This window comes from Pyricularia grisea (genome assembly GCF_004355905.1).
Source record: "Pyricularia grisea strain NI907 chromosome Unknown Pyricularia_grisea_NI907_Scaffold_13, whole genome shotgun sequence".
Classification (NCBI taxonomy): Eukaryota; Fungi; Ascomycota; class Sordariomycetes; order Magnaporthales; family Pyriculariaceae; genus Pyricularia; species Pyricularia grisea.
The window spans coordinates 221,313-239,644 of NW_022156725.1; the positions used below are offsets into that span (position 1 = coordinate 221,313).

Genomic DNA, 18,332 nt, shown 5'->3' on the forward strand with positions numbered 1-18,332 from the left:
AGTCCTCCACATATGCAGCCAAGAGCGGGCGCAGTGATTTGTGGTTGAGAACGGGCTGGAATGGCCGCATGATGCAATCAAATAGCAACACTGCAGAAGCTATGCGCCCATAGGCGAGCTGACGAGGCATCGATTGATGCGCTGTGTTACCTCCTGTCGCTTCGCAAAAAAGCCCGCCCAAAAGCTACTAGCTCCAGGAAAGGACGGCCTCCTGCATGAGGGGTAGTGCTATTCCGACTGGCTGGCTAGTAGCACACCATATATTGAACTGTGTGTGTTGCTCTTGAGAATGTATAATTATGTATTGTGGGAAAGACAGAAGCATGTGAGGGCAGCTACAACGCCCCTCTCCATGCCCTTAGCACACTGTTGCCTGTTCGCAAGCGTCGGTTTGCGCCTTTCCTGCATGAAAAAGATACGTCTAGTAATTTCCCCAGGCCTAGCCAAACTGACAGCGTAAATCATAATCTGGTTAATCAGAATTTCCCTTCATCCGCCGTGTTTTCTTCTCTGATGACGAACTACATAGTCCTGTCGCGCAAATTTTGCGCCACATGTAGGACACTCTCCCCCTATACTAGAGTACTTGTTTTCGGCCGCCCATATCCTGTGAGTCTTCCAAACATGACGTTTCTTTTCTTTCTCATCTTCCGTCCCTTCCCATGGGCAATCCCCTTTGGGACATTTTCGATGTTGGTGCACATGCGTCCTATACAACAGGCAAATAAGTCAGGAAGGTAACAATGGTTATTATAAGTGAGATAATTAAAGGAATTAGCTTGAATTGAACTTACTCCAGCTCACTCAAAGTTGCGGCGTTGTATCGGCAATCCTTCCAGTTGCAACGAAGGCGAGTTCTTTGCTTTGCTGGCTGTTTTCCAGAGACATTTCTAGCAGGAGCAAAGCATTAGAAAGATTTGTGACAAGGTAGGAAAAGACAGTTGTCTAGCTTCACCAGGCTGTCAGCGATACCTTTCAGTAGACCTAGATTCGTCATTCTCCGGTACCGTTTGCACCGATTTTTCATCAGAGGCCATAGGATCCTGATGAAATCGTTGCAATTCACCAGCGGCTCAAGCCTCTTGGGATGGTGTGGAGGAATTATTTCGGTCAAGTACTGCTGGGTCAACCCCCCAAGTGCTGTCGGTAAACAACGGCGCTGGAGTCGGCTCTTCAAAGAACTCGATGTTGGACAAAAGCTGATATTTTCTTTTCCGAGCATGGCTTTCAAATAGCCCTTCGTTCTGATCTTCATTTTCCCAGAGGGGAGGGTCTTTGGCTCCTGTGCGGAATTCTGTCCCAAGTTTAGAGGCCATGGTATGAAAAGTGGTTCAACATCTCGAAGCAATGTGGGGTGGGGGAGAACTCCGCAGCTAACGTTGCGTACCCCCTGTTCGGCACCCCCCCTGTTCGGCACCCTGAAAATCTAACAACGAAATGCCTACTTTTATAAGCTGATTTAAATATAAAATTATCAACGGACAAAAATACAATCGTTTTCACGCTTCTCCGGTTCATTAACCTCTTCTTCATCAGCTAAAGGTTCCAAATTTTCTATATCCTTTTCCTGCAATCCAATAATGTTCTGTTTGTTAACCAAAAGCTCGTTTGGATCCGGAACCACCCTCCTCCTTTTAACCGGCCGTATTGCCTCCAGTTGTGCTTCCAATAAGCTGATTTTTTGCTGGGCGCTAGCCAAAAGGGTATCTTTAGCTTCGAAGCTTTTTTGGACTTTTGCAAATAAAAGACGTGAAGTAGCGTTGGTTTTGTTGGATTGGGAAAGTTTTTGCAGTTGAAATCGGACATCTCGGGTCGTTTTAGGGGTTTTCCAAATAAGTAAAGACGGGTCGTTAATTTTTTGGGCTGGGCTTTCCGGTGTTTTATCCCTTTGCAAACCGTTGTTTTTATCTTTTATAACGTTGGCATTGCTATTTTCTAACAAAAAAGGGCTTAAAAGTGGTTTAACCAAGTTTACCGGCCATAACCCCGTTGTACGCCAACCAGATTGAATGGTTTTTGCTATAAATGCTTTTAATCTGGCTTTTCGATAACAAAGTAGGAAATTTCGTTTTCCAATAATTGTTGAACAGCAAAATTGGCTAACAAATCCAAGTTGACGTCGATAAGCTTCTTTTAACGGCCCAAAAACCGATAGATCCAATGGTTGGAGAACGTGTGACGAATGAGGGGGTAAATATAGGAGTTGAATATTGTTTTGCAAGCAAAGAAGCATAAATTCGTCCGTTATATGTGATCCATGGCCATCCAAAACTAATAACCGCTTTTCAGGGGTTAAAGGTTGGGTATACGGAATAAACACTTTTTTTAACCATTCGATAGCCGTTTCGTTATTTGTCCACCCGTTTTCGGTTGCGTGAAATTTCCAATTATCGAAAAGGCTTAAATCCGTCGGAAACCATTGTTGTTGTACGTTTTTTCCCTTAAATATAACAAGGGGAGGGAGGGCAACGCCCGTAGCCGATATACATTCGATTATAGTCGTCCAACCCCGCGTTCCGGGCTCTTTCCGTTGCAACGGCCGGATCCCGTTAAGCCCTAATACCAGGCCGTTAGATCCTTTACCTTCCATTATACCGGTTTCGTCCATATTCCAACGGTTTTCCGGTTTAATAGCGTTAATAACCGGGTTCGTAATATAAAGCCACCAAGATTTAATTACCTCCGTAGTAGCGCCATTAACCCGGGCGTTATCTATTCGACGGGGCCTTTGGGTCTTAAGGATTGGATAACGAGCCAAAAAACGAGTTATCCAACGTTTTCCAAGGCCTTTTGTCTCTCCGGCGGCTTGAAGAATTCGTTCGGCAAAAAAGCGTAATTCTTGATGCGTTGGCGGAAGCCCTAAAGCTGTTTGGGTAAGTACCCAATCAGCCAAATGCTTTTCCTGTTCCGTAGAAAGCCTTTGAAAAGGGCTTTGTGCTTTTTTATAAGCTTGAGAACCTTTAAGTCGACTTTGAAGTGTAGACCTAGGTATTCCCCATTTTCGGGAGGTTTTTGCAATTGGATTGCCATTATTGACGTCGTTAATTGCAGATATAAGCTGTTTTTCAGTATATTGCTTCATTGGAAAATGGAGAATCAAGATTAGAAAAAAGTAAATCCAAAAGTGAAAGATTCATCGAGATATTTATAATAGAAGTTGGAGGATAAAAATAAAAGTGTTGTTATTTTTGGGTGCCGAACAGGGGGGGTGCCGAACAGGGGGTACGCAACGTTATAACCCGTCGCCTAGGTGTTGAAATAGCAGAGCTTTAAAGTAGGGTTAGATAATATTTGCCGATTTCTGAACATGGTGGAGGCTTTCCCTAATTATAGTTGCGGAGCGATTAACCGTCAAACTCTTGGGGCCAGGTACATGACGTATGTAAGTGTTTAAGGGGCAAACAAAGATTATATGTATTATGCATGAATCTCTGCTTGTCCAATTGGATTATTGGATTGGCTATTGCTATTTTTAGAGTACACCTTACTTCTGGTTCATTGGTTAATTGTATGTGCAAGCACTGACTGTGGCGTGCAGGTAGATTGGACACCCAAGGCCTCCACCGTCGTCCAATTAAAGGTGTCCGGCCTCCTGCATGTCGACGGACAACGCTTCTGCACTTTTGAAACCTCTGAGGTTCTGTTTCCCCCAACTTGCATTTAGTATAATCCTGAGATCGTTTCAAGGCTGTCAAAAAAGGTTTCGTGTAGTCAAGCCTGTCACTGAGAGCACAAGATTCATAGACAACAAAGCGGCGAAGCCTTCACAAAACCCACTGACAACATAAAACATGTCGGAAGCGCATTGGCTCACTGGCGTTGCTCACAAACGCTTTGTCATTGTTACATGCCTGCTATATTTGATCGATCATGTACGGGGCCAGCCAACAGTACACAGTCTGGATTTGCATCCGCATGACAGCAACTGGAGACTTGAAAAGCTTCGGAAAAAATTCTTAGATTCATTTGCCCTAATATGCTCTACTTCAAGAGTAGGTGGAGATACAGCCTCGGCAGTTTGTTTGGAACAAGGCCATCCGAGTGGGAACGTTTTGCGTCTCGCGCGGAATCTTGGCGTCCCTCCCGACCTTGTCGACCAGCTTCAGCTAATTCTCCATGATCTGACCGCTGTGGCTTCAAAAGGTGAACAATCACAAGTATCTTGTGGCTCATGAACCGCTGACATTAACATGCCTGTAGAAAAGTCAGTGAAGGACGGAGAATTTGAGATCTTGCTCAAGATCATCAAGTTGACTGGTGACAAGATTTGGTCCCTTTTGGAGCAGCTTCGTGATCCAGAAATCCACGCTACTGTCCGACGAAAAATCTCTGCTCTGAGGACAGACGAAGCGTACCTGGATGACGGCGAGAAAGCAGATTTTCAGCAGTGGATTGCCATCCTTCCCTCTATGATATCACTGAGCTCTGATGCAATGCCTGTTCAGCTCGTTCCGCATATGATATGGGCGGCCCAAGCGCGATGGAAATATTCAGAGCGGATAGAATCATTGTTTTGCTCCGACGAGGAAGAGATGCCCCTGTGGATTAAGCACATATACAAGCTGGCGCGATACCATTCAGCAACGAAAGCTATGGTTAAGCTCGCCACCAGACAGCCTGATATTTTCACATCCATTCACGTTGAGGCTGTGGAAGCTCCAGGACAGCAGCGCTTCTCTTTGGCGAACGACATTACGGCCCTCAGGACAACGCTTCAAAGGCTGACTAAGACAGACCCTGGATCACTCGTCGAAAAACTTGGCCAGACTTGGCTCACGGATGACCCGGAGGCTCGATTTCGCAAAGCGTGCCGTCTTAATCTTACAGTCCATGCAGAAATGCAGCTTCTCACATTCTACGACCATAATCCAGACCTTACACCACGCCTCTTGTTTATGGGCACGAGCAAGAAGGTTTGCTTCCTCTGTCACAATTTCCTATCCCGGCACCCACTGGCGATTGGGGTGTCAGCCAGTCATCAAAAGCTTTATCCGACTTGGATGCCAGCTCCATGCTCATCTTCGGTGCGGAAGAAGCATAAAACCCTGCTTTGGGACCTTAACCGACATCTGGAAGAAACGGTTCTCCGTGACCTGGAGACCAGACTTGGCGTTCGGCGACCAGTTCACATGGATTCTACCGCAGGGCCCTCCTTGACGACTACTGGAACGTTTTCATCATTTTCATCAGCCATGGAGCTGCCTATTCGATCTGAACTGGTGGAAGATCAAGGACCTTCCTCAGATACCGGAATAATTACAGAATAGCTCAAAGGTGCAAAGAGTAATTAAGGGTTAGGTAAGGCGGTGCTTGAGCTGTTACGGATGTTCTGATGATTTTGGCGCTGGTTTGTGGGTCATTAAAGACCTTTCAGGTCTCCAAATGGTTTTGTTTAAAACAAAATTGCCTCACATCACCTTGTCTCCGATGGTGGGAGGGTATTAACATGGTCACCAGTAATGCGATGGACGTACCTTTCGGGATGTCGCAAAGAAAATACAATTGAGATGTGAAGGATATCTTCTAAGGTATACTTTATGTTTGCTCCTGCTTAGCTTCATAATTTATGCCCTCTGATTATTTCTTGGGCCAAAAAAACCTGCAAGGTTCGTCACGTCGCCTCAGGTGGCTGAAAAATGGTCAGTAACAGCGGCAGCGATGGGGAGCGGAATGTCTGAACTGAGGAAGTCTTTCGCGACACCTATTCCATCCCTTTGTACAGCTGGCGCTCCAATCAGCCGGTGAACATTTTGTCTCTTATTTGCATTTTCCATTGATAATCACTCCTTTCAACAACTTACCCGCAGATGTGTTGGCAATAAGCCAGGGTAACCCGTGGGACACAGCCCTGTGGAGTAGTCCACGAATAATATCAGTAAAAATCTACCTGAGGTTGCCTAATGCCGCACACAATGGCCATAATGTTAATCGTTCGCTCAACCAAGCAACTACGCAAGCCTGAGTTTTCTCAGCTATGCAGGAGGACTCCATATCCGCGGCTTGGAGCAAGAGCGCAATCCGATTTGAGGGCCTGGGGCGACAAACTGCGGGGTTCGGCGTCTCATTGCGACAGTGGGGGCTTACGGGCGGACCGTCTCACACCTTCTCCACCATGCAGGAGGCCACTTGTTCGCATCCGATTGGGAGAAGCATACAAAAATGCGTGTTAGGGCATACGAACAGTCCTTATTTAACGTTCTGCACTCTAGTACTTTATCACACCGGTTTGTTTCCAAGCAGTTACAAGATCAGTTCCGTGCAAGTGCCTATAGCTCAAAAGCAGCGTTATTTGTTGACTTCCCAGGGTCCGCTGCTCGCTACAGATTAGATACATTTCATGAATGTTCCTTATCAATTAATGAGTTGACTACAGACGCAGCACAATCTATCGTCGTGTAGGATAAGTGACCGCTTGCATGTGGTGTGACACCGCGTCACTTTGACATGGTGTGGTGGAAATAAACAAGAAAGTGACAACACATATATGTAAAGAATTTGTCAATTTAGAAAGTGCGGTAGTAAATTGTGGTACTGTATTGGAAATGTTGGTAAAAAATAAGAAGACGGCCTCGCTTAATCTACATCCTTTTTTCTAACATTTGGCCCTTGATCAATTGAGCCCTTCATCAGTTGTCATCAAAGTCGACATTAGTACTTAGCACTTCTCAGTATCGAGATAAATACTTTGATATTCCCCAGACCGCAACACCAGCCTCATGGATACTTGGAATCTATATTTGCTACGCTTGGCCGTGGCCGGCTTGTCGCAGAATAGCAGTGACGCCGCTAGGATGCCGCTTCCCTCGGGGGATCCAGACTTGCAATGTTCGGAAGATCTCCCGGCTCTTTTTAAAACGCCACAACAGCAGCTGGAAGAGTTTCAAGGTTGAATTTGTCCCTCTTCAAAGCGGCTCTTGCTCCGACATCAATGTTTCTTTGCAAAAGGCGCTCCAACACGGGTCCAACACCTATAGCACCCTGTCGACTGCCGATCAAGACATCATATATGACGCTCTGAAACAAAGATGTCACTCCAGCCAGCTAAGGAGGCACAGATTCGTCATTCTTGGTGATAACTACCAAGGCATCAGACTTCCTGCAGGGATCATGCTCCAGGACTTCTTGCCTTCCCGGCCGCGAAGCAACAGCGCTCCGAAGCGACGGGCAGTGGCTATCGACTGTGAGATGGTGGGTATAGAGGCTCCAACAGCAACTGAACAACAGTATCAGAACCAGGCTGGATCTGCGTTTGAAGGGAAAGTTCATTTTAAAGGCAGTCCTTCATCGCTGCATCAACCAATCCATCAGAAAAACAGCCGAAGCCCAAATGGGAGATCAAGGAAACTTGCGCCAGGCAGGATCGTAGCAACCAATTTAGTGCGTTAAACCTATTCTCCTAAAACAGCACCCAAAACACCTGCCGAAATCGGAAAACATAGCAATGCTGGTAGCAACCGTATCACAACAGAAACACCCGCTACCATCGCCTAATCACCGCCAAGCAAAAGATTCACCCCACACTTGGCTATTTTTCCTCTGCAAATCAAATCATGCATCCACTACTGGCTGTGCCTGTGGAGAGCTTTCCGCAGTCCAGATGCTCGTTCGTGATTCATACAAGCGATAACCGCCGAGCTTCTATTTGTAGGATGTACCAGAGGACAGCAGCAGGCCTCCCGCATGGCACTGTGGCAAGTTTTTAGCACCAACTGTAGACTCCCAGTATGCCTGACAAGCAGGCATACTGGTGAGTGGAGCACTTTGCGCATTCGTAACCCCACTTTGGCAGCGCAAATCATAAACGGATCAACACAGCATTGCAAGAAGCAGGCCAGCTGGTTGGGCTGCGTTTGTGCGACATAACCAACCAATCGGATGAGTTCCTTTATGCAGGGCTGCGTAGTGACACTCAAATTGTGGGTGGCAAATCTATACAGTACCATCTTCGTAAAGCTATCAGGACACCACTAAGGGGTGTCTGGCGTCTTGTTTAGTTAGCAGCGTAGAGCAGAGGAGCCTTGTTCAGGTTGCCAAAGAGGTGGGCAGGACGGAAAACCCCGATAAAATTATTGGCAAAGTAAACCCTGCGATTGGGCAACAAACCACGCAAAGAAAGATAGAGGCCTTTCTGCCAAGACAGCACGCATGTGATTGCCTACTTTTCGATGCAAGGCCTACGTCAACCAGTTGTAAATGCATCCCCTTGGACCAATGTAACACCGCAGGTTGTCGGGCTGCATCTCGTTGCTGACGCCCAAGGCCCTCAGCACGGAGACTGGGAGCTCTTGGCTATGTTTAAACACACACGTATACATGACAATCTGCGAGGCGCCCACTCGGGCTCTCCAGAAGTGCTACTTAAGGTGGTTAAAGCGGTCCACTAACTAATCCGACTTTTTTTTTCCGGCTCTTTGGTAATTGGCATGAACAGGGAAGGGTGAGGTTTAGACGTAAAATGGGATCTCAATAGGCACATTCAAAAAAACAAAAAGCACAAGCCAAATACCATCTGTATCTCCAATTCAAAGCTCGGACTATCTCACAATCCAACCAAGCTTCCCATTTGCGGCAGAGGAAAATAAGAATAGCGTTTCTAACCTGAGATAATCTACAACATTCCCACCGCATTTCGAAAGATGACACGGCTCTCCTCAAGCTTTGATATGCGGTCTAACAAAAATTTGCGCTGGTGATGTATTGCAGAACTCTCGAGGGCAACGGACTTGACTTCGGTGTCGTTCATAGTTGCCACGACTAAGGGGGAGAAAACGTGTTCAAGATCGCGAAGCATGTGGCGCTCGATCACCTGATTAGTGACGTTGGCAACAAAAACCTTCAGCTGGACCTTTTTACGTCGCAAAAATCAGTAGCAGTTTTTTATGATTCGCATGTCTTTTGAAGCCATTACGAATAGATATGGAGGAAAATAATACCTTGTAAATCGCGTGCAGACAGTCCAGGGCCTCCTCGCAGCTAAACTTCTCCATATCGACACTAGACTCGCTGGTGGCTTTGGATAACGTCCCAATGACTAATTCTAAATCGAATTTGTCATAATGTGCGCCTCGGCTGCAGTTCATGCTGGAGCGATGTTCAAGTAGAGCAGGATTGATAGCATTAAGCCGCGTTCGTAGCTTATCTTCACCGGTCCTGTGGAGGTTGTCCGTATAGTAGTGGTTGTAGTTGATAGGAAAGCCTTTCAAGTCCTCGATCAACATCCTCAACTCCTCTCGGGCTTTCGCTTTGCGCTCTTCAAGACGCTGCCTGACCTTGAAAGACCTAATTCAGGCGCATTAGCGCATTAATATTCAGCAATCGAGCAAGAACTTTGCGGCACCATACTCACCATATTCGAGAAGCAACATCCTTAGCTCCCCTCTTCTTGAGGAGAACATCATAAAACTGCTCGCAAATGTAGCTAACGAGGTCGATGTGGGACTCGGCGAACTTAGCCCATGGTTGAGATTGCTCCCAAAAAAGCTCAGCTATCACATTTGGATTGAAGCTCCCGAACAACTCAGTTCCTCGCGAGCGCTGTATTAGTCGTTTCACCCATTCCGTTGCCTTGGTTTTCGAAAGCCTTTTTGGTCCTGGCGTGGCAATCTTGGCTTGTGTAGATATCTCGCATTCTACGCTGCTGTCCGAAACCAAGTCGGCGTGCACGACTGCAGGAATTTGATACTTGTGTCCTCTCGTCCAGATATCTTCTGAAAATTGGCTGTTGCAGTACTGAATGGCTGCACGGAGTCGAGCGATTGTGCTCTTGTTCTTCAGGCTGAACGCATTTTCCCCGCCTGATCTAAAAAATTCGTGCTCATAGTGCCCGTTTAAAGCTGCTTTGCAGATTTCATGGCAGTCCATGCTTAGATGCGTTAAGTATGTGCGGCAATCTAAAGCAGTCGATCGCGAATCCCCGAGAGGCTCTAGTTCACTTTCAGATGATTCTAGAGCCACTTCGAGATCTCCCATCAGGCGGGGAAGCTCATTTTTCACATGGCCGTAGAGTAGGTGGCTGAGTCGCGTGCGCAGCGTGTCAATACCACACGTTTCCTGTGGCAGAGTTCTGAAGCTTGAGGACCGAAAGAAGTTCGTCTCTGATGTGTTGCGCTCTTCAAATGAGAAACTTCGTTCCTCAAACTTTCGATTTTTTATAACGTGCCAACCGAGCTGAAAGAAAACGTCCTCGTTACGGGCGAGCTCAAGGAACTTCTTTTCAGAACCAGACCCGGCTTCAAGTTTGTCCGGCTTTGTGATCACACCAAGTGTTCGCTCGCCAAGGGGGTCAAACTTGCGAACTTGTTGAAGGATTCCTTGGTTTGCCGCGTCATTCGTAGCCGAAACAACCGCTAGGCAAATGGTACGAGGTTGGGAGATGTAATAGTCAGTAATCTCCTTGACTATCTCAACGTCATTATCTGAAACACCCTTGGTAGAGGTTTGAATCAGGCCTGGAATATCAACCAGGGTTAGCTGAGGACGGTTCGGGCCATCAATATCAATGCTGAGCGTATCTTTGGCAAAGGCGCTGGTAGATGATGCGTCATCAGATCCTGAAATCCCCATTACCGTCATGGCCGCATCAATGACAATGGGCAAATCAGCAAAGGTAGTGATAGATTGGGAAAAGGTTTTGATGTTTTGTTTTTCATGCTCAGGGCGACTGCTGTCTGGAACAATCTTGACAGTGATCTTGCCGACGGGCTCGCGGCGGAGACTGATTTCAGTGGCAAACCTGGTGCAAAGGTTGTCGTTTCTGGGGAAAGGAATCTCAGTCAGGGCTTCCAGCACGGAGCTCTTCCCAGCAGATTGATCTCCACAGACGACGATCTGAGGTAGGGATAGGATGCTGTCGAGACCACATTTTCGCACGTGACTGATGGTGTCGAGAAGAATTCGCTGCTCCGTTGTTTGGAACTCTTCCAAAGTGGATCCATGAATTAGCTTGTTAAAGGAAGAGGAATCATCGGGAACGCCCATGTTGGCCAACAGGAAATTGTAAATTTGAGAAATGAGTTTGAGGGAAACGGGGGACGGGATGACAACATCTGAGAAAGAAGTCAAAGGACTGAGAGCGAGAATATGGCCTCTGCTTGAGCTTTTAAATTGTTATCGAAGGCCAAAATCGTGTTGTAAGATGAAAACACAACAGTCCTTGACCGCTAGACCTTTCGTCTTTTGTCGTTGGAATTGAAGCAAGGATCCTCAAGAAACTCCTCCCCTGGCATTATCAAATGGCATTCATTTTTGAGTTGCAGGACCTATAGTCAGTCGATATACCACGTCATAAAGCAGGGCGGCTAGTTACACTAGCTGGCCTATCGGAAATCATCAATCTAAAAAGTAACTTTTCCCGTAGAGTTACCATTTCTCAATTATGCGGGAGGCCCTCCTTTTCTGGGCCTCCGTTTCCGCAAGGTTAAGCACATTTCCTCGCTCAATGCCAACAGAGTCTGGCAAAAAAGAAATAAGTTTCCATTTCTCTCGAAGCCAGTAGGAAGACGTGAACTATACATGTGTTTGGTTAATTAGTGTAAATTGCTTCCTTAAGGCGCTAGGCTGATTAAAGGAGCCGCTACATCACCTAATGTTGGAAATTATGGAAGCTTCTTAGCCCAGCGCATGGAGAGCCTGTTGCATAGTCGGCCGCATGCTAAGTAAGGAAACGATCTCCACTGCCAGGTATCTTGAGGGCCTTTGATTGATTGTCCATGTCCGACAGAATGCAATGTGGGAGGCCCACCATCCTCCTATTAACTAAGTTAACAGTCTTGGAAGCGGGCGATCCAGCCACAAACTAGCATATGTAAGAGGCCCTCCAACGCTTGCTGATGGGGCCAGAATTGAGGCATTTGCCAGAGTATTTGTGAAACACAAATCTCGAGTTTTTGGAGATGTGTTTGTCAGATCTGGAGCTCTTGATTTGTACGGCTGGAGTCGGCCGTACTGGGTTTGCTCACGCCCCAAACAACGCACTATCAGTGAAGTTGAAAATTATTCATTCTTTAACTAAAAATGCTACCATTATGCAGGAGGTCCTCCATATGCAGCGTCTAGGAAAGGTGCTCTGTTGCGGGCCATTAACCAAGATGCCTGCTTGTCAGGAATGTCGGAAGCCCTCGGTTGCATGCCCAGATATTGCTAGTGTCATGTAGAAGGCCTGCTGTTTTCCTACTATTATACCCTACAAACAATGGCTTTGATGGTCATCACTTATACGATTACGAAAAAGCATTTGGGATGCAGGAGGCATCGATTGATGCGCTGTGTTATCCCCTGTCGCTTCGCAAAGAATACCCAGCCATAAACTACTAGCTCCAAGAATGGAGGGCCTCCTGCATGAAGGGGGATTCCTATTCCGACTGGCTGAATCTGTCTGTCCATGTGCCGCCGCGATATGCAGCGGCGTCCATCCGTGCTCGTTTGCAACTTTGACATCTGCGCCTTTTTCGATCAAAAGCTGGGCCACCTCGAGATGGCCTCCCTCAGAAGCACAATACAGCGGCATCCACCCGTCCTTGTTTGCAACTGTGACATCTCTGCCTTTTTCGATCAACAGCTGGGCCACCTCAAGATGCCCTCTCAGCGAGGCCAAATGTAGACTTGTCATTCCCTTATTATCCCCCGTTCCAATATCCGTTTTGTCTGCTATGGTGTCCACCTCTAGTTCAAGGCCCAAATATGATGCCAGGAGTAATCCTGACCATCTTAATCCTTTTTCACTATATCCCCCATATTTTTATCTTGTGTCACCCGCCAGTAGTGTATGAGCGGCCGCCTCAACTTGCCCCTTCCTCGTAAGGAATGACAACCATACTGACTGACACCGCCCTCCGACTCCGCGGGGACGCCGACCACAACATCACCTAGCCGGACGTCTCTCACAGTCGGAACTCCACCCGCGATGCCCACAAGCAAGATGAAGCGCAAATTCGAAAAGCTGCGCACCATGTCGCCGATAACACTCGCTGCAGTTGCAATGTCCATGCGACCTTCACCCGGAGCCGCCATTACCACATTGTGCGCGCCCATCGAGCCCAGCACATATGCGTTATTATCATTCTCCTCGGTGGTGATTTGCTGATGCTGTTTGTCAAAAAAGCCTTTCGAAGCGGCGACCTCCGTCGCGATGATGGATATCCAACCGACAGTATAGTCGCGGCAGTGTATTCGGCGTCAGTCATAATAATGGATGAAAGGGGTTTAATCACCATAACGAGGTTTGAGTGCCAGTGGAAACTGAGATTTTGAGCAAGTAGGTGTGAACGGAAAATAGTGCAGAATGAAAGTAGTGGTGGGATGGATGTCTTGAGTGGCACCAAAAGGACACCCCTTTCCAGCCGCTCAGCAAAGTCATCCACCACAAAAATGCATCTTCAGCCCCTGACCCACCGCTCAAACCTGTGGTAACAAGTAAGAGAGCTGAACATGAATGAGATGGTATGCTGAGTGCATAACTTGTTCGAAAACTGGATTATTAGTGACCAATCTCCGCTTGAGCTATTGATAACGCACACAAGGGTTCTTCAAGCGAGCAAATAAGAATCGCAGGCCTAGAAGGGTCACTCTTGGCCCAGCCCATGGACTAGCCCCCGACTGATGATAAATTCCCCCTGTCTTAAAAGAGACCTTCTATACCCCACTTTATCTTCTCCCACCTTTCTCTTCTCACACTTTTTTATTTCCAAATAGAAGTAGAATTATTCACCGCACAGTCCCCTGGCCTCGGACGAAGCCAACCTTGAAATTGCAACGTAGCTGGGCTGCAGTAAGCGGGCAAGACCATGGCCGAATTAGCCAGGTATATGTAGGTATTGGCTGGTGGCTGAGATGAGGTGTCACGCAGCTCCCGAGCTGCCTGCCGTCTAGGTCGATGGATGTTAAAAGTTAGCTCCCGTTTTGTGCTTGCCCTGGCCGTAACACTTGTGTTTTGATATCAAACAGCGCCTGTCGAGGCAGTAACAGAGAAAATCGGTGTACCGCTAAGTCACCAGCAGCAACTAGCAATGTCCGTAGAGCCTGGCACCGATTAAAGCGACATTCACCATGGCAGATCCGACAGCAGTCATACTACGTAAAACGATCTTTAAATTTCTAATACACTCCGAGCATATAACAAGGCAGACGGTGTTTTCCCATGTCCTAGAGCCATCGAAAGAGACCTAATCCTGCAGAGCCGTGCTGTTTAGCCGGCTACATAAATGCCGTACCTCCAAAGGATTGCCGTTTTTTTGCATCAAGCTATTGCTTAATCTGATGCAAAGATCGACTTCTGTGGTCTGATTTTAAGCTATCGGCCTCCAATGTCATCTGCTGCTAGAATTGAAGATCTTGATGAGATGCTTGTCAAAAATGTTCTTCGTTGGTTCCCAAGTATTGTCATCATCTGGGAAACCTTTCCACTTGACAAGATATTGAATCTCCCGGCCACGACGACGTTTTGCAAGCAGTTTCTCGGCCTCCCATATGTCTTGTTCTTCATCGATTGCCATTGGCTGGCTCTTTGTTTGCAAAGGTACCTTATCTGGAAATAGGTTATGGCTCGTCGTCACTCCAAGAAGATCTGGATCCGCCAATTCTACAGCGAATCCGAGAATCTTGACAGGCTCGCAGATCTTAGAGTTTGAAGAAGGATCGAGGTGCGATGTATTATTGTTGCTTGACGAGCACCCTGTTTCCTCCATAGAAGTGATGGAGTTAATGTTCAATCCGGTGTTGACAACTTTGAAGTTCCCAGAAATACTGTTAGACTCTGCGAGAGCAGTAAGGGCGCTTGTTTCCAGTTGCAGAAATTTTTGTTTTGCCTTTTTGTTGGATGCAAATTAGTTTATATCGAGGGAGTGATTGGGGTTTAATTCGATACACTTACCGCGTAGTGTGAATCATCTTCGGAAATTGGGGGCACAGGGGTGCTCGCATCAAAAGAATCGCAACTTGTTGAAAGAATGCTAAGAGTAGACGGCGTGGTGCAAATCGTTTCAGACTGAGTTTCAAAAGGGTCTTCCTTAATCACATCGGTGCTGATTTCACGAATTCGACGACGCTTTGGCTGGTGAGGATTTGGCGCCGCATAATCCCTCATGAATGGATCCTTTTCAGTTTTCAACCGGCAACCAGCCTTTGGAGAGGGATAGCTGTGGGCGTCCTGTAGGTGGTACCATAAGTCCTCTGTTGAGTCGTACTCTGTTGAGCAAAGAGGATCTGGACAATGGAGCTCCGTTTGGGAACCAGATTTGTTTATGTAAGAAAAGAAACATTCGTGAATGTGTTTCTTCCAGCTCGACTGCTTCATGAACCCGTAAAGCCGTCTTGCAGCAGGCAGTTGTTCGTTATGTAGGCATGTTATGCAGTTGCCAGCGTAGGCGATGGCTCGGCGGAACTTCACGAAGTCACATCGTGTACGGATTTCACATTTCCTGACGTGTTCCTGACAATGAATTTCCCATCGTTCGGATCCTCCGACTGCTTGATTGCATATGAAGCAAAATTCAACGAACTTGTGCTCTCCTTGTTGCTGTGCCTTGACGCATTTGAAAACATGATCCCATCTATCATCGGCATCAATCCTAATAAATAGATACGTAAGTAGCACTTCAATCGGATCGAATTTTACTTTTACTTACGAGTCGATTTCGACGTTGCATTCCTTCCTGGGGCATTTGCCATCAATTGGCCGCAGAGATGGCTGATACGCAACTTGGCAATCGTTCTTTAAAAGACCATAAAGATCTTTTATGGCCGAAATTCCAATCTCGCTCCTTAGATCAGCCACCTGAAATAGTGCGTTGGAGAGACGTCTGCGCTCCAGCATCATGTGTCTCAGGCGGCCAAACCGGGAACGGTCCTGGTCTACATGATGCCTCTCTAGCTCTTCGCGATCTTTTGGGTGCACCCGGGACTGGGAACTGCGAGCTTTGTCCAGCTCCGCTTTCTCAAGCTTGCGTCTGCGTGAGATAAGTCGGCTTTTGTCTTTTCTGCTTTGAGCATCCGTCTTGGAAGCTAGATCCTTGAGCTGCTCGGAAATGACAACATAATCAGGTCGCTGTCTTAGTTCATCCTGTGCCTTTGCAGGCAAAGAGAGAAAAAGATCTGGATTTCTTTTGACAGTCATTGAACGGAAGTCCTCGGCTTGATCGCTCCGCAGGGGCATCTTGAGAAAACTTCCTTGACCATCCACATGCGTAATGGAGCTCAAATAGTCCCTGGTTAGTGTCATTTGGTTTGTATGAGCAGCAAACTTCATCAACTCATCCTTGGAGTAACCGTTACCTAGGGTTTTGTTAGCAAAGCACTGTGAAACTAAAAGCCAAAATTCTTACTTGTAGCTTGGATCAGGCATTCTCGGCGGATTCCATGTGGTGTCACGGGTCGTTCCATTCCTGCACGTATTGATAGACCCCTGATCTGATTGGCAAACGCACCAGCGGTTTGAATCTTCTGGGTCATACCCTTTGCAGTCATTGTTGGAAACACTGGGAGATCCTTAACATGATCTGCCCAATCCAAAACCCAGTATCCTTGATCAGATGGTGGTTTCACGTCCAAAATCTGCTGAATGTCACTGTAGCTTTTGAAAGCTCCTCGTGCGAGGAATATGGCCAGCAGAAAGACGATCGGGCTCAGAATGAGAGGCTGGCCGGGTAAGTGCTCATATAAAATGTGCGTTGGTCTGTTTTTCAATAATTTCATGATTAGAAGAGTAGCTGTGGCATACCCCAGTAACTTTGAGGAGAAACGAATCGCCGTACTGTTCTCGTGGAGTATAGTTCACTTACCGCTGATCTTCCTTGTCGTGCATCCCTTTCGCAAACTCCCGTTTAAGACTGTAGCGCAGCTCTGGCTCTCCATTCTTCCATGCGACTAACATCTCCGTATGCTGTTGGGCGCATAAATGTTAGCTTGCATTTGGAGCGGGTGGGCATGGCATTTACGCACCTTGTAAAGCAGCCCATTCCCAGTGCCCGCTCGACTAGAGCTCTCACTTATCTCACCCACTCTAGCTGAGGTGAACACATGACATTTCAGTTTGGCACTAATCAAGACACGATATCCATCGTGAAGGTATTCATGCCCATCACTCTGCCAAAGCTGTCTTTCCATGTACATGAAATTTTCGATTGTCATGTACGTTTTCGGTCTTTTAAGGTCTGACAACCCGATCTTCTTCTTTAGTGGCCCTTTAATATACTGTGTTTAGTAAGTATAAGTGTTTTACCCAGTGACAAAAGATTCGGAGACTTACATTGGTGATGGAATCTGTATGATCTCTCGTGATCAATGATTCAGGGTTGTTGCGATTCCAGCCTGACACAAAGCGACGGAAGTGATTGCGCACAGTCTGAACAGTAGCTTTGCCTTCCGGGTCAAGAATCCCCGAAGTACAGCTGGCTATAAATTCGGCGAATCTCTTCAGAGTTCTCAAATCGCTATGATTGGCATCCGGGCACTTTTGTTGGTACCTTCAAGATGTCAGCGATTGCTGCTCATAGGCGACGAAAATGTGACTTACTCCTGCCAGAGCTCTACCTGTACATTGCACACTCTTTCGGTATATCCCAGAACAAATCGTGGGACAGGTCTATCGTCAACGTCCTCGTCGTCGAAGTTGAAGCCGCTTTCCTCAGCTTGTTTTCTTCTGTCCTCCGCCGTCCTCTTTTTACCCATTTTGATGGATGTTATCTCAGATACACGTAAAGTGAGGCATCTGCCTTGGGCAGGCTGTAGAAAAGAGACGGGTGTAAGATACAAGTGGCGAAAAAGTTTGGTTGTTTCTTTGTGTGAGAGATGTAAAACTGGGAAGACACTTGGAAACGAGAAGGAACAAAACTGGGCTCAGGACGAAAACTGGGTTTTATTTCAAAAGGCGCGGGAATTGATTAGGGCCTTGGTTGGGTAAGTTTGTGGACCTAAAAGTCCCATTTCGGGCCCTGTTGGACCAAAAGTGTTCTCTCGCGAAAAGTTGCATCACTAAAGAAATCCTCATCGCACCGCCACAGTTTCAGGCCCTTTTGGGTCAATTGACTGATCGTAACTGAACGAGACTGATCACAACTGAACCCATCCTGATCGCAGCCTGAATGTGTGGGTCAATAGCAGTGTGGGCCCTTGGGGGCCAGAGAGGGCAATTTTTGTGTAATTCAACAGATTGTCTTCCACCTGCCACATTTAAATGAGTTGCTTGGCACCCCCGGGCTCCTCTTTTAACGCAGCGCTATATTTGACGTGCGATGGCAGCAGCCTGACGGCGACATGGAGACCACTTTTCCCGGCAGCATTTCTGTATAACGTACTCATGTTATGTTGGACGTTTGTTGTTGGGACTAGGTCGCGTCGAT

The 18,332-nt window shown here is 47.0% G+C and overlaps 7 protein-coding genes across 7 annotated transcripts; 3 read left to right on the plus strand and 4 right to left on the minus strand.

The window, feature by feature from the left end:
• Positions 1 to 489: 489 nt before the first annotated feature.
• PgNI_12546 (uncharacterized protein) lies at positions 490 to 1,255 on the minus strand (the record flags this gene model as incomplete). Its single annotated transcript, XM_031132493.1, has 3 exons — positions 490 to 709; positions 805 to 890; positions 956 to 1,255. The coding sequence occupies 3 exons, from the start codon at positions 1,253 to 1,255 to the stop codon at positions 490 to 492; spliced, it is 606 nt and encodes a 201-aa protein (XP_030976024.1).
• A 2,536-nt stretch (positions 1,256 to 3,791) lies between these two features.
• On the plus strand, positions 3,792 to 5,267 carry PgNI_12547 (uncharacterized protein; the record flags this gene model as incomplete). Its single annotated transcript, XM_031132494.1, has 2 exons — positions 3,792 to 4,143; positions 4,201 to 5,267. The coding sequence occupies 2 exons, from the start codon at positions 3,792 to 3,794 to the stop codon at positions 5,265 to 5,267; spliced, it is 1,419 nt and encodes a 472-aa protein (XP_030975995.1).
• A 707-nt stretch (positions 5,268 to 5,974) lies between these two features.
• On the plus strand, positions 5,975 to 7,491 carry PgNI_12548 (uncharacterized protein; the record flags this gene model as incomplete). The annotated part of the gene is made up of 4 exons (XM_031132495.1): positions 5,975 to 6,128; positions 6,779 to 7,188; positions 7,317 to 7,377; positions 7,406 to 7,491. 4 exons carry the CDS (start codon positions 5,975 to 5,977, stop codon positions 7,489 to 7,491), a joined length of 711 nt encoding a protein of 236 aa, XP_030976003.1.
• Positions 7,492 to 8,284: 793 nt separating this feature from the next.
• PgNI_12549 (uncharacterized protein) lies at positions 8,285 to 11,178 on the minus strand. Its single transcript, XM_031132496.1, has 3 exons — positions 9,347 to 11,178; positions 8,934 to 9,279; positions 8,285 to 8,845 (listed from the first exon to the last, which is right to left on the minus strand). The coding sequence occupies exons 1-3, from the start codon at positions 10,975 to 10,977 to the stop codon at positions 8,609 to 8,611; spliced, it is 2,214 nt and encodes a 737-aa protein (XP_030976025.1). The 5' UTR covers positions 10,978 to 11,178; the 3' UTR covers positions 8,285 to 8,608.
• Positions 11,179 to 12,361: 1,183 nt separating this feature from the next.
• PgNI_12550 (uncharacterized protein) lies at positions 12,362 to 13,181 on the minus strand (the record flags this gene model as incomplete). Its single annotated transcript, XM_031132497.1, has 3 exons — positions 12,362 to 12,711; positions 12,819 to 13,083; positions 13,143 to 13,181. Coding segments are annotated over 3 exons (654 nt in total), but the record flags the coding sequence as incomplete, so codon positions are not given.
• Positions 12,902 to 13,153, plus strand: PgNI_12551 (uncharacterized protein; the record flags this gene model as incomplete). The annotated part of the gene is made up of 2 exons (XM_031132498.1): positions 12,902 to 13,069; positions 13,100 to 13,153. 2 exons carry the CDS (start codon positions 12,902 to 12,904, stop codon positions 13,151 to 13,153), a joined length of 222 nt encoding a protein of 73 aa, XP_030976026.1.
• Positions 13,182 to 13,822: 641 nt separating the features above from the next.
• On the minus strand, positions 13,823 to 18,185 carry PgNI_12552 (uncharacterized protein). The gene is made up of 7 exons (XM_031132499.1): positions 17,507 to 18,185; positions 17,240 to 17,423; positions 16,933 to 17,184; positions 16,773 to 16,873; positions 16,317 to 16,666; positions 14,867 to 16,266; positions 13,823 to 14,801 (listed from the first exon to the last, which is right to left on the minus strand). The coding sequence occupies exons 1-6, from the start codon at positions 17,659 to 17,661 to the stop codon at positions 15,617 to 15,619; spliced, it is 1,692 nt and encodes a 563-aa protein (XP_030976017.1). The 5' UTR covers positions 17,662 to 18,185; the 3' UTR covers positions 13,823 to 14,801; positions 14,867 to 15,616.
• Positions 18,186 to 18,332: the final 147 nt, after the last annotated feature.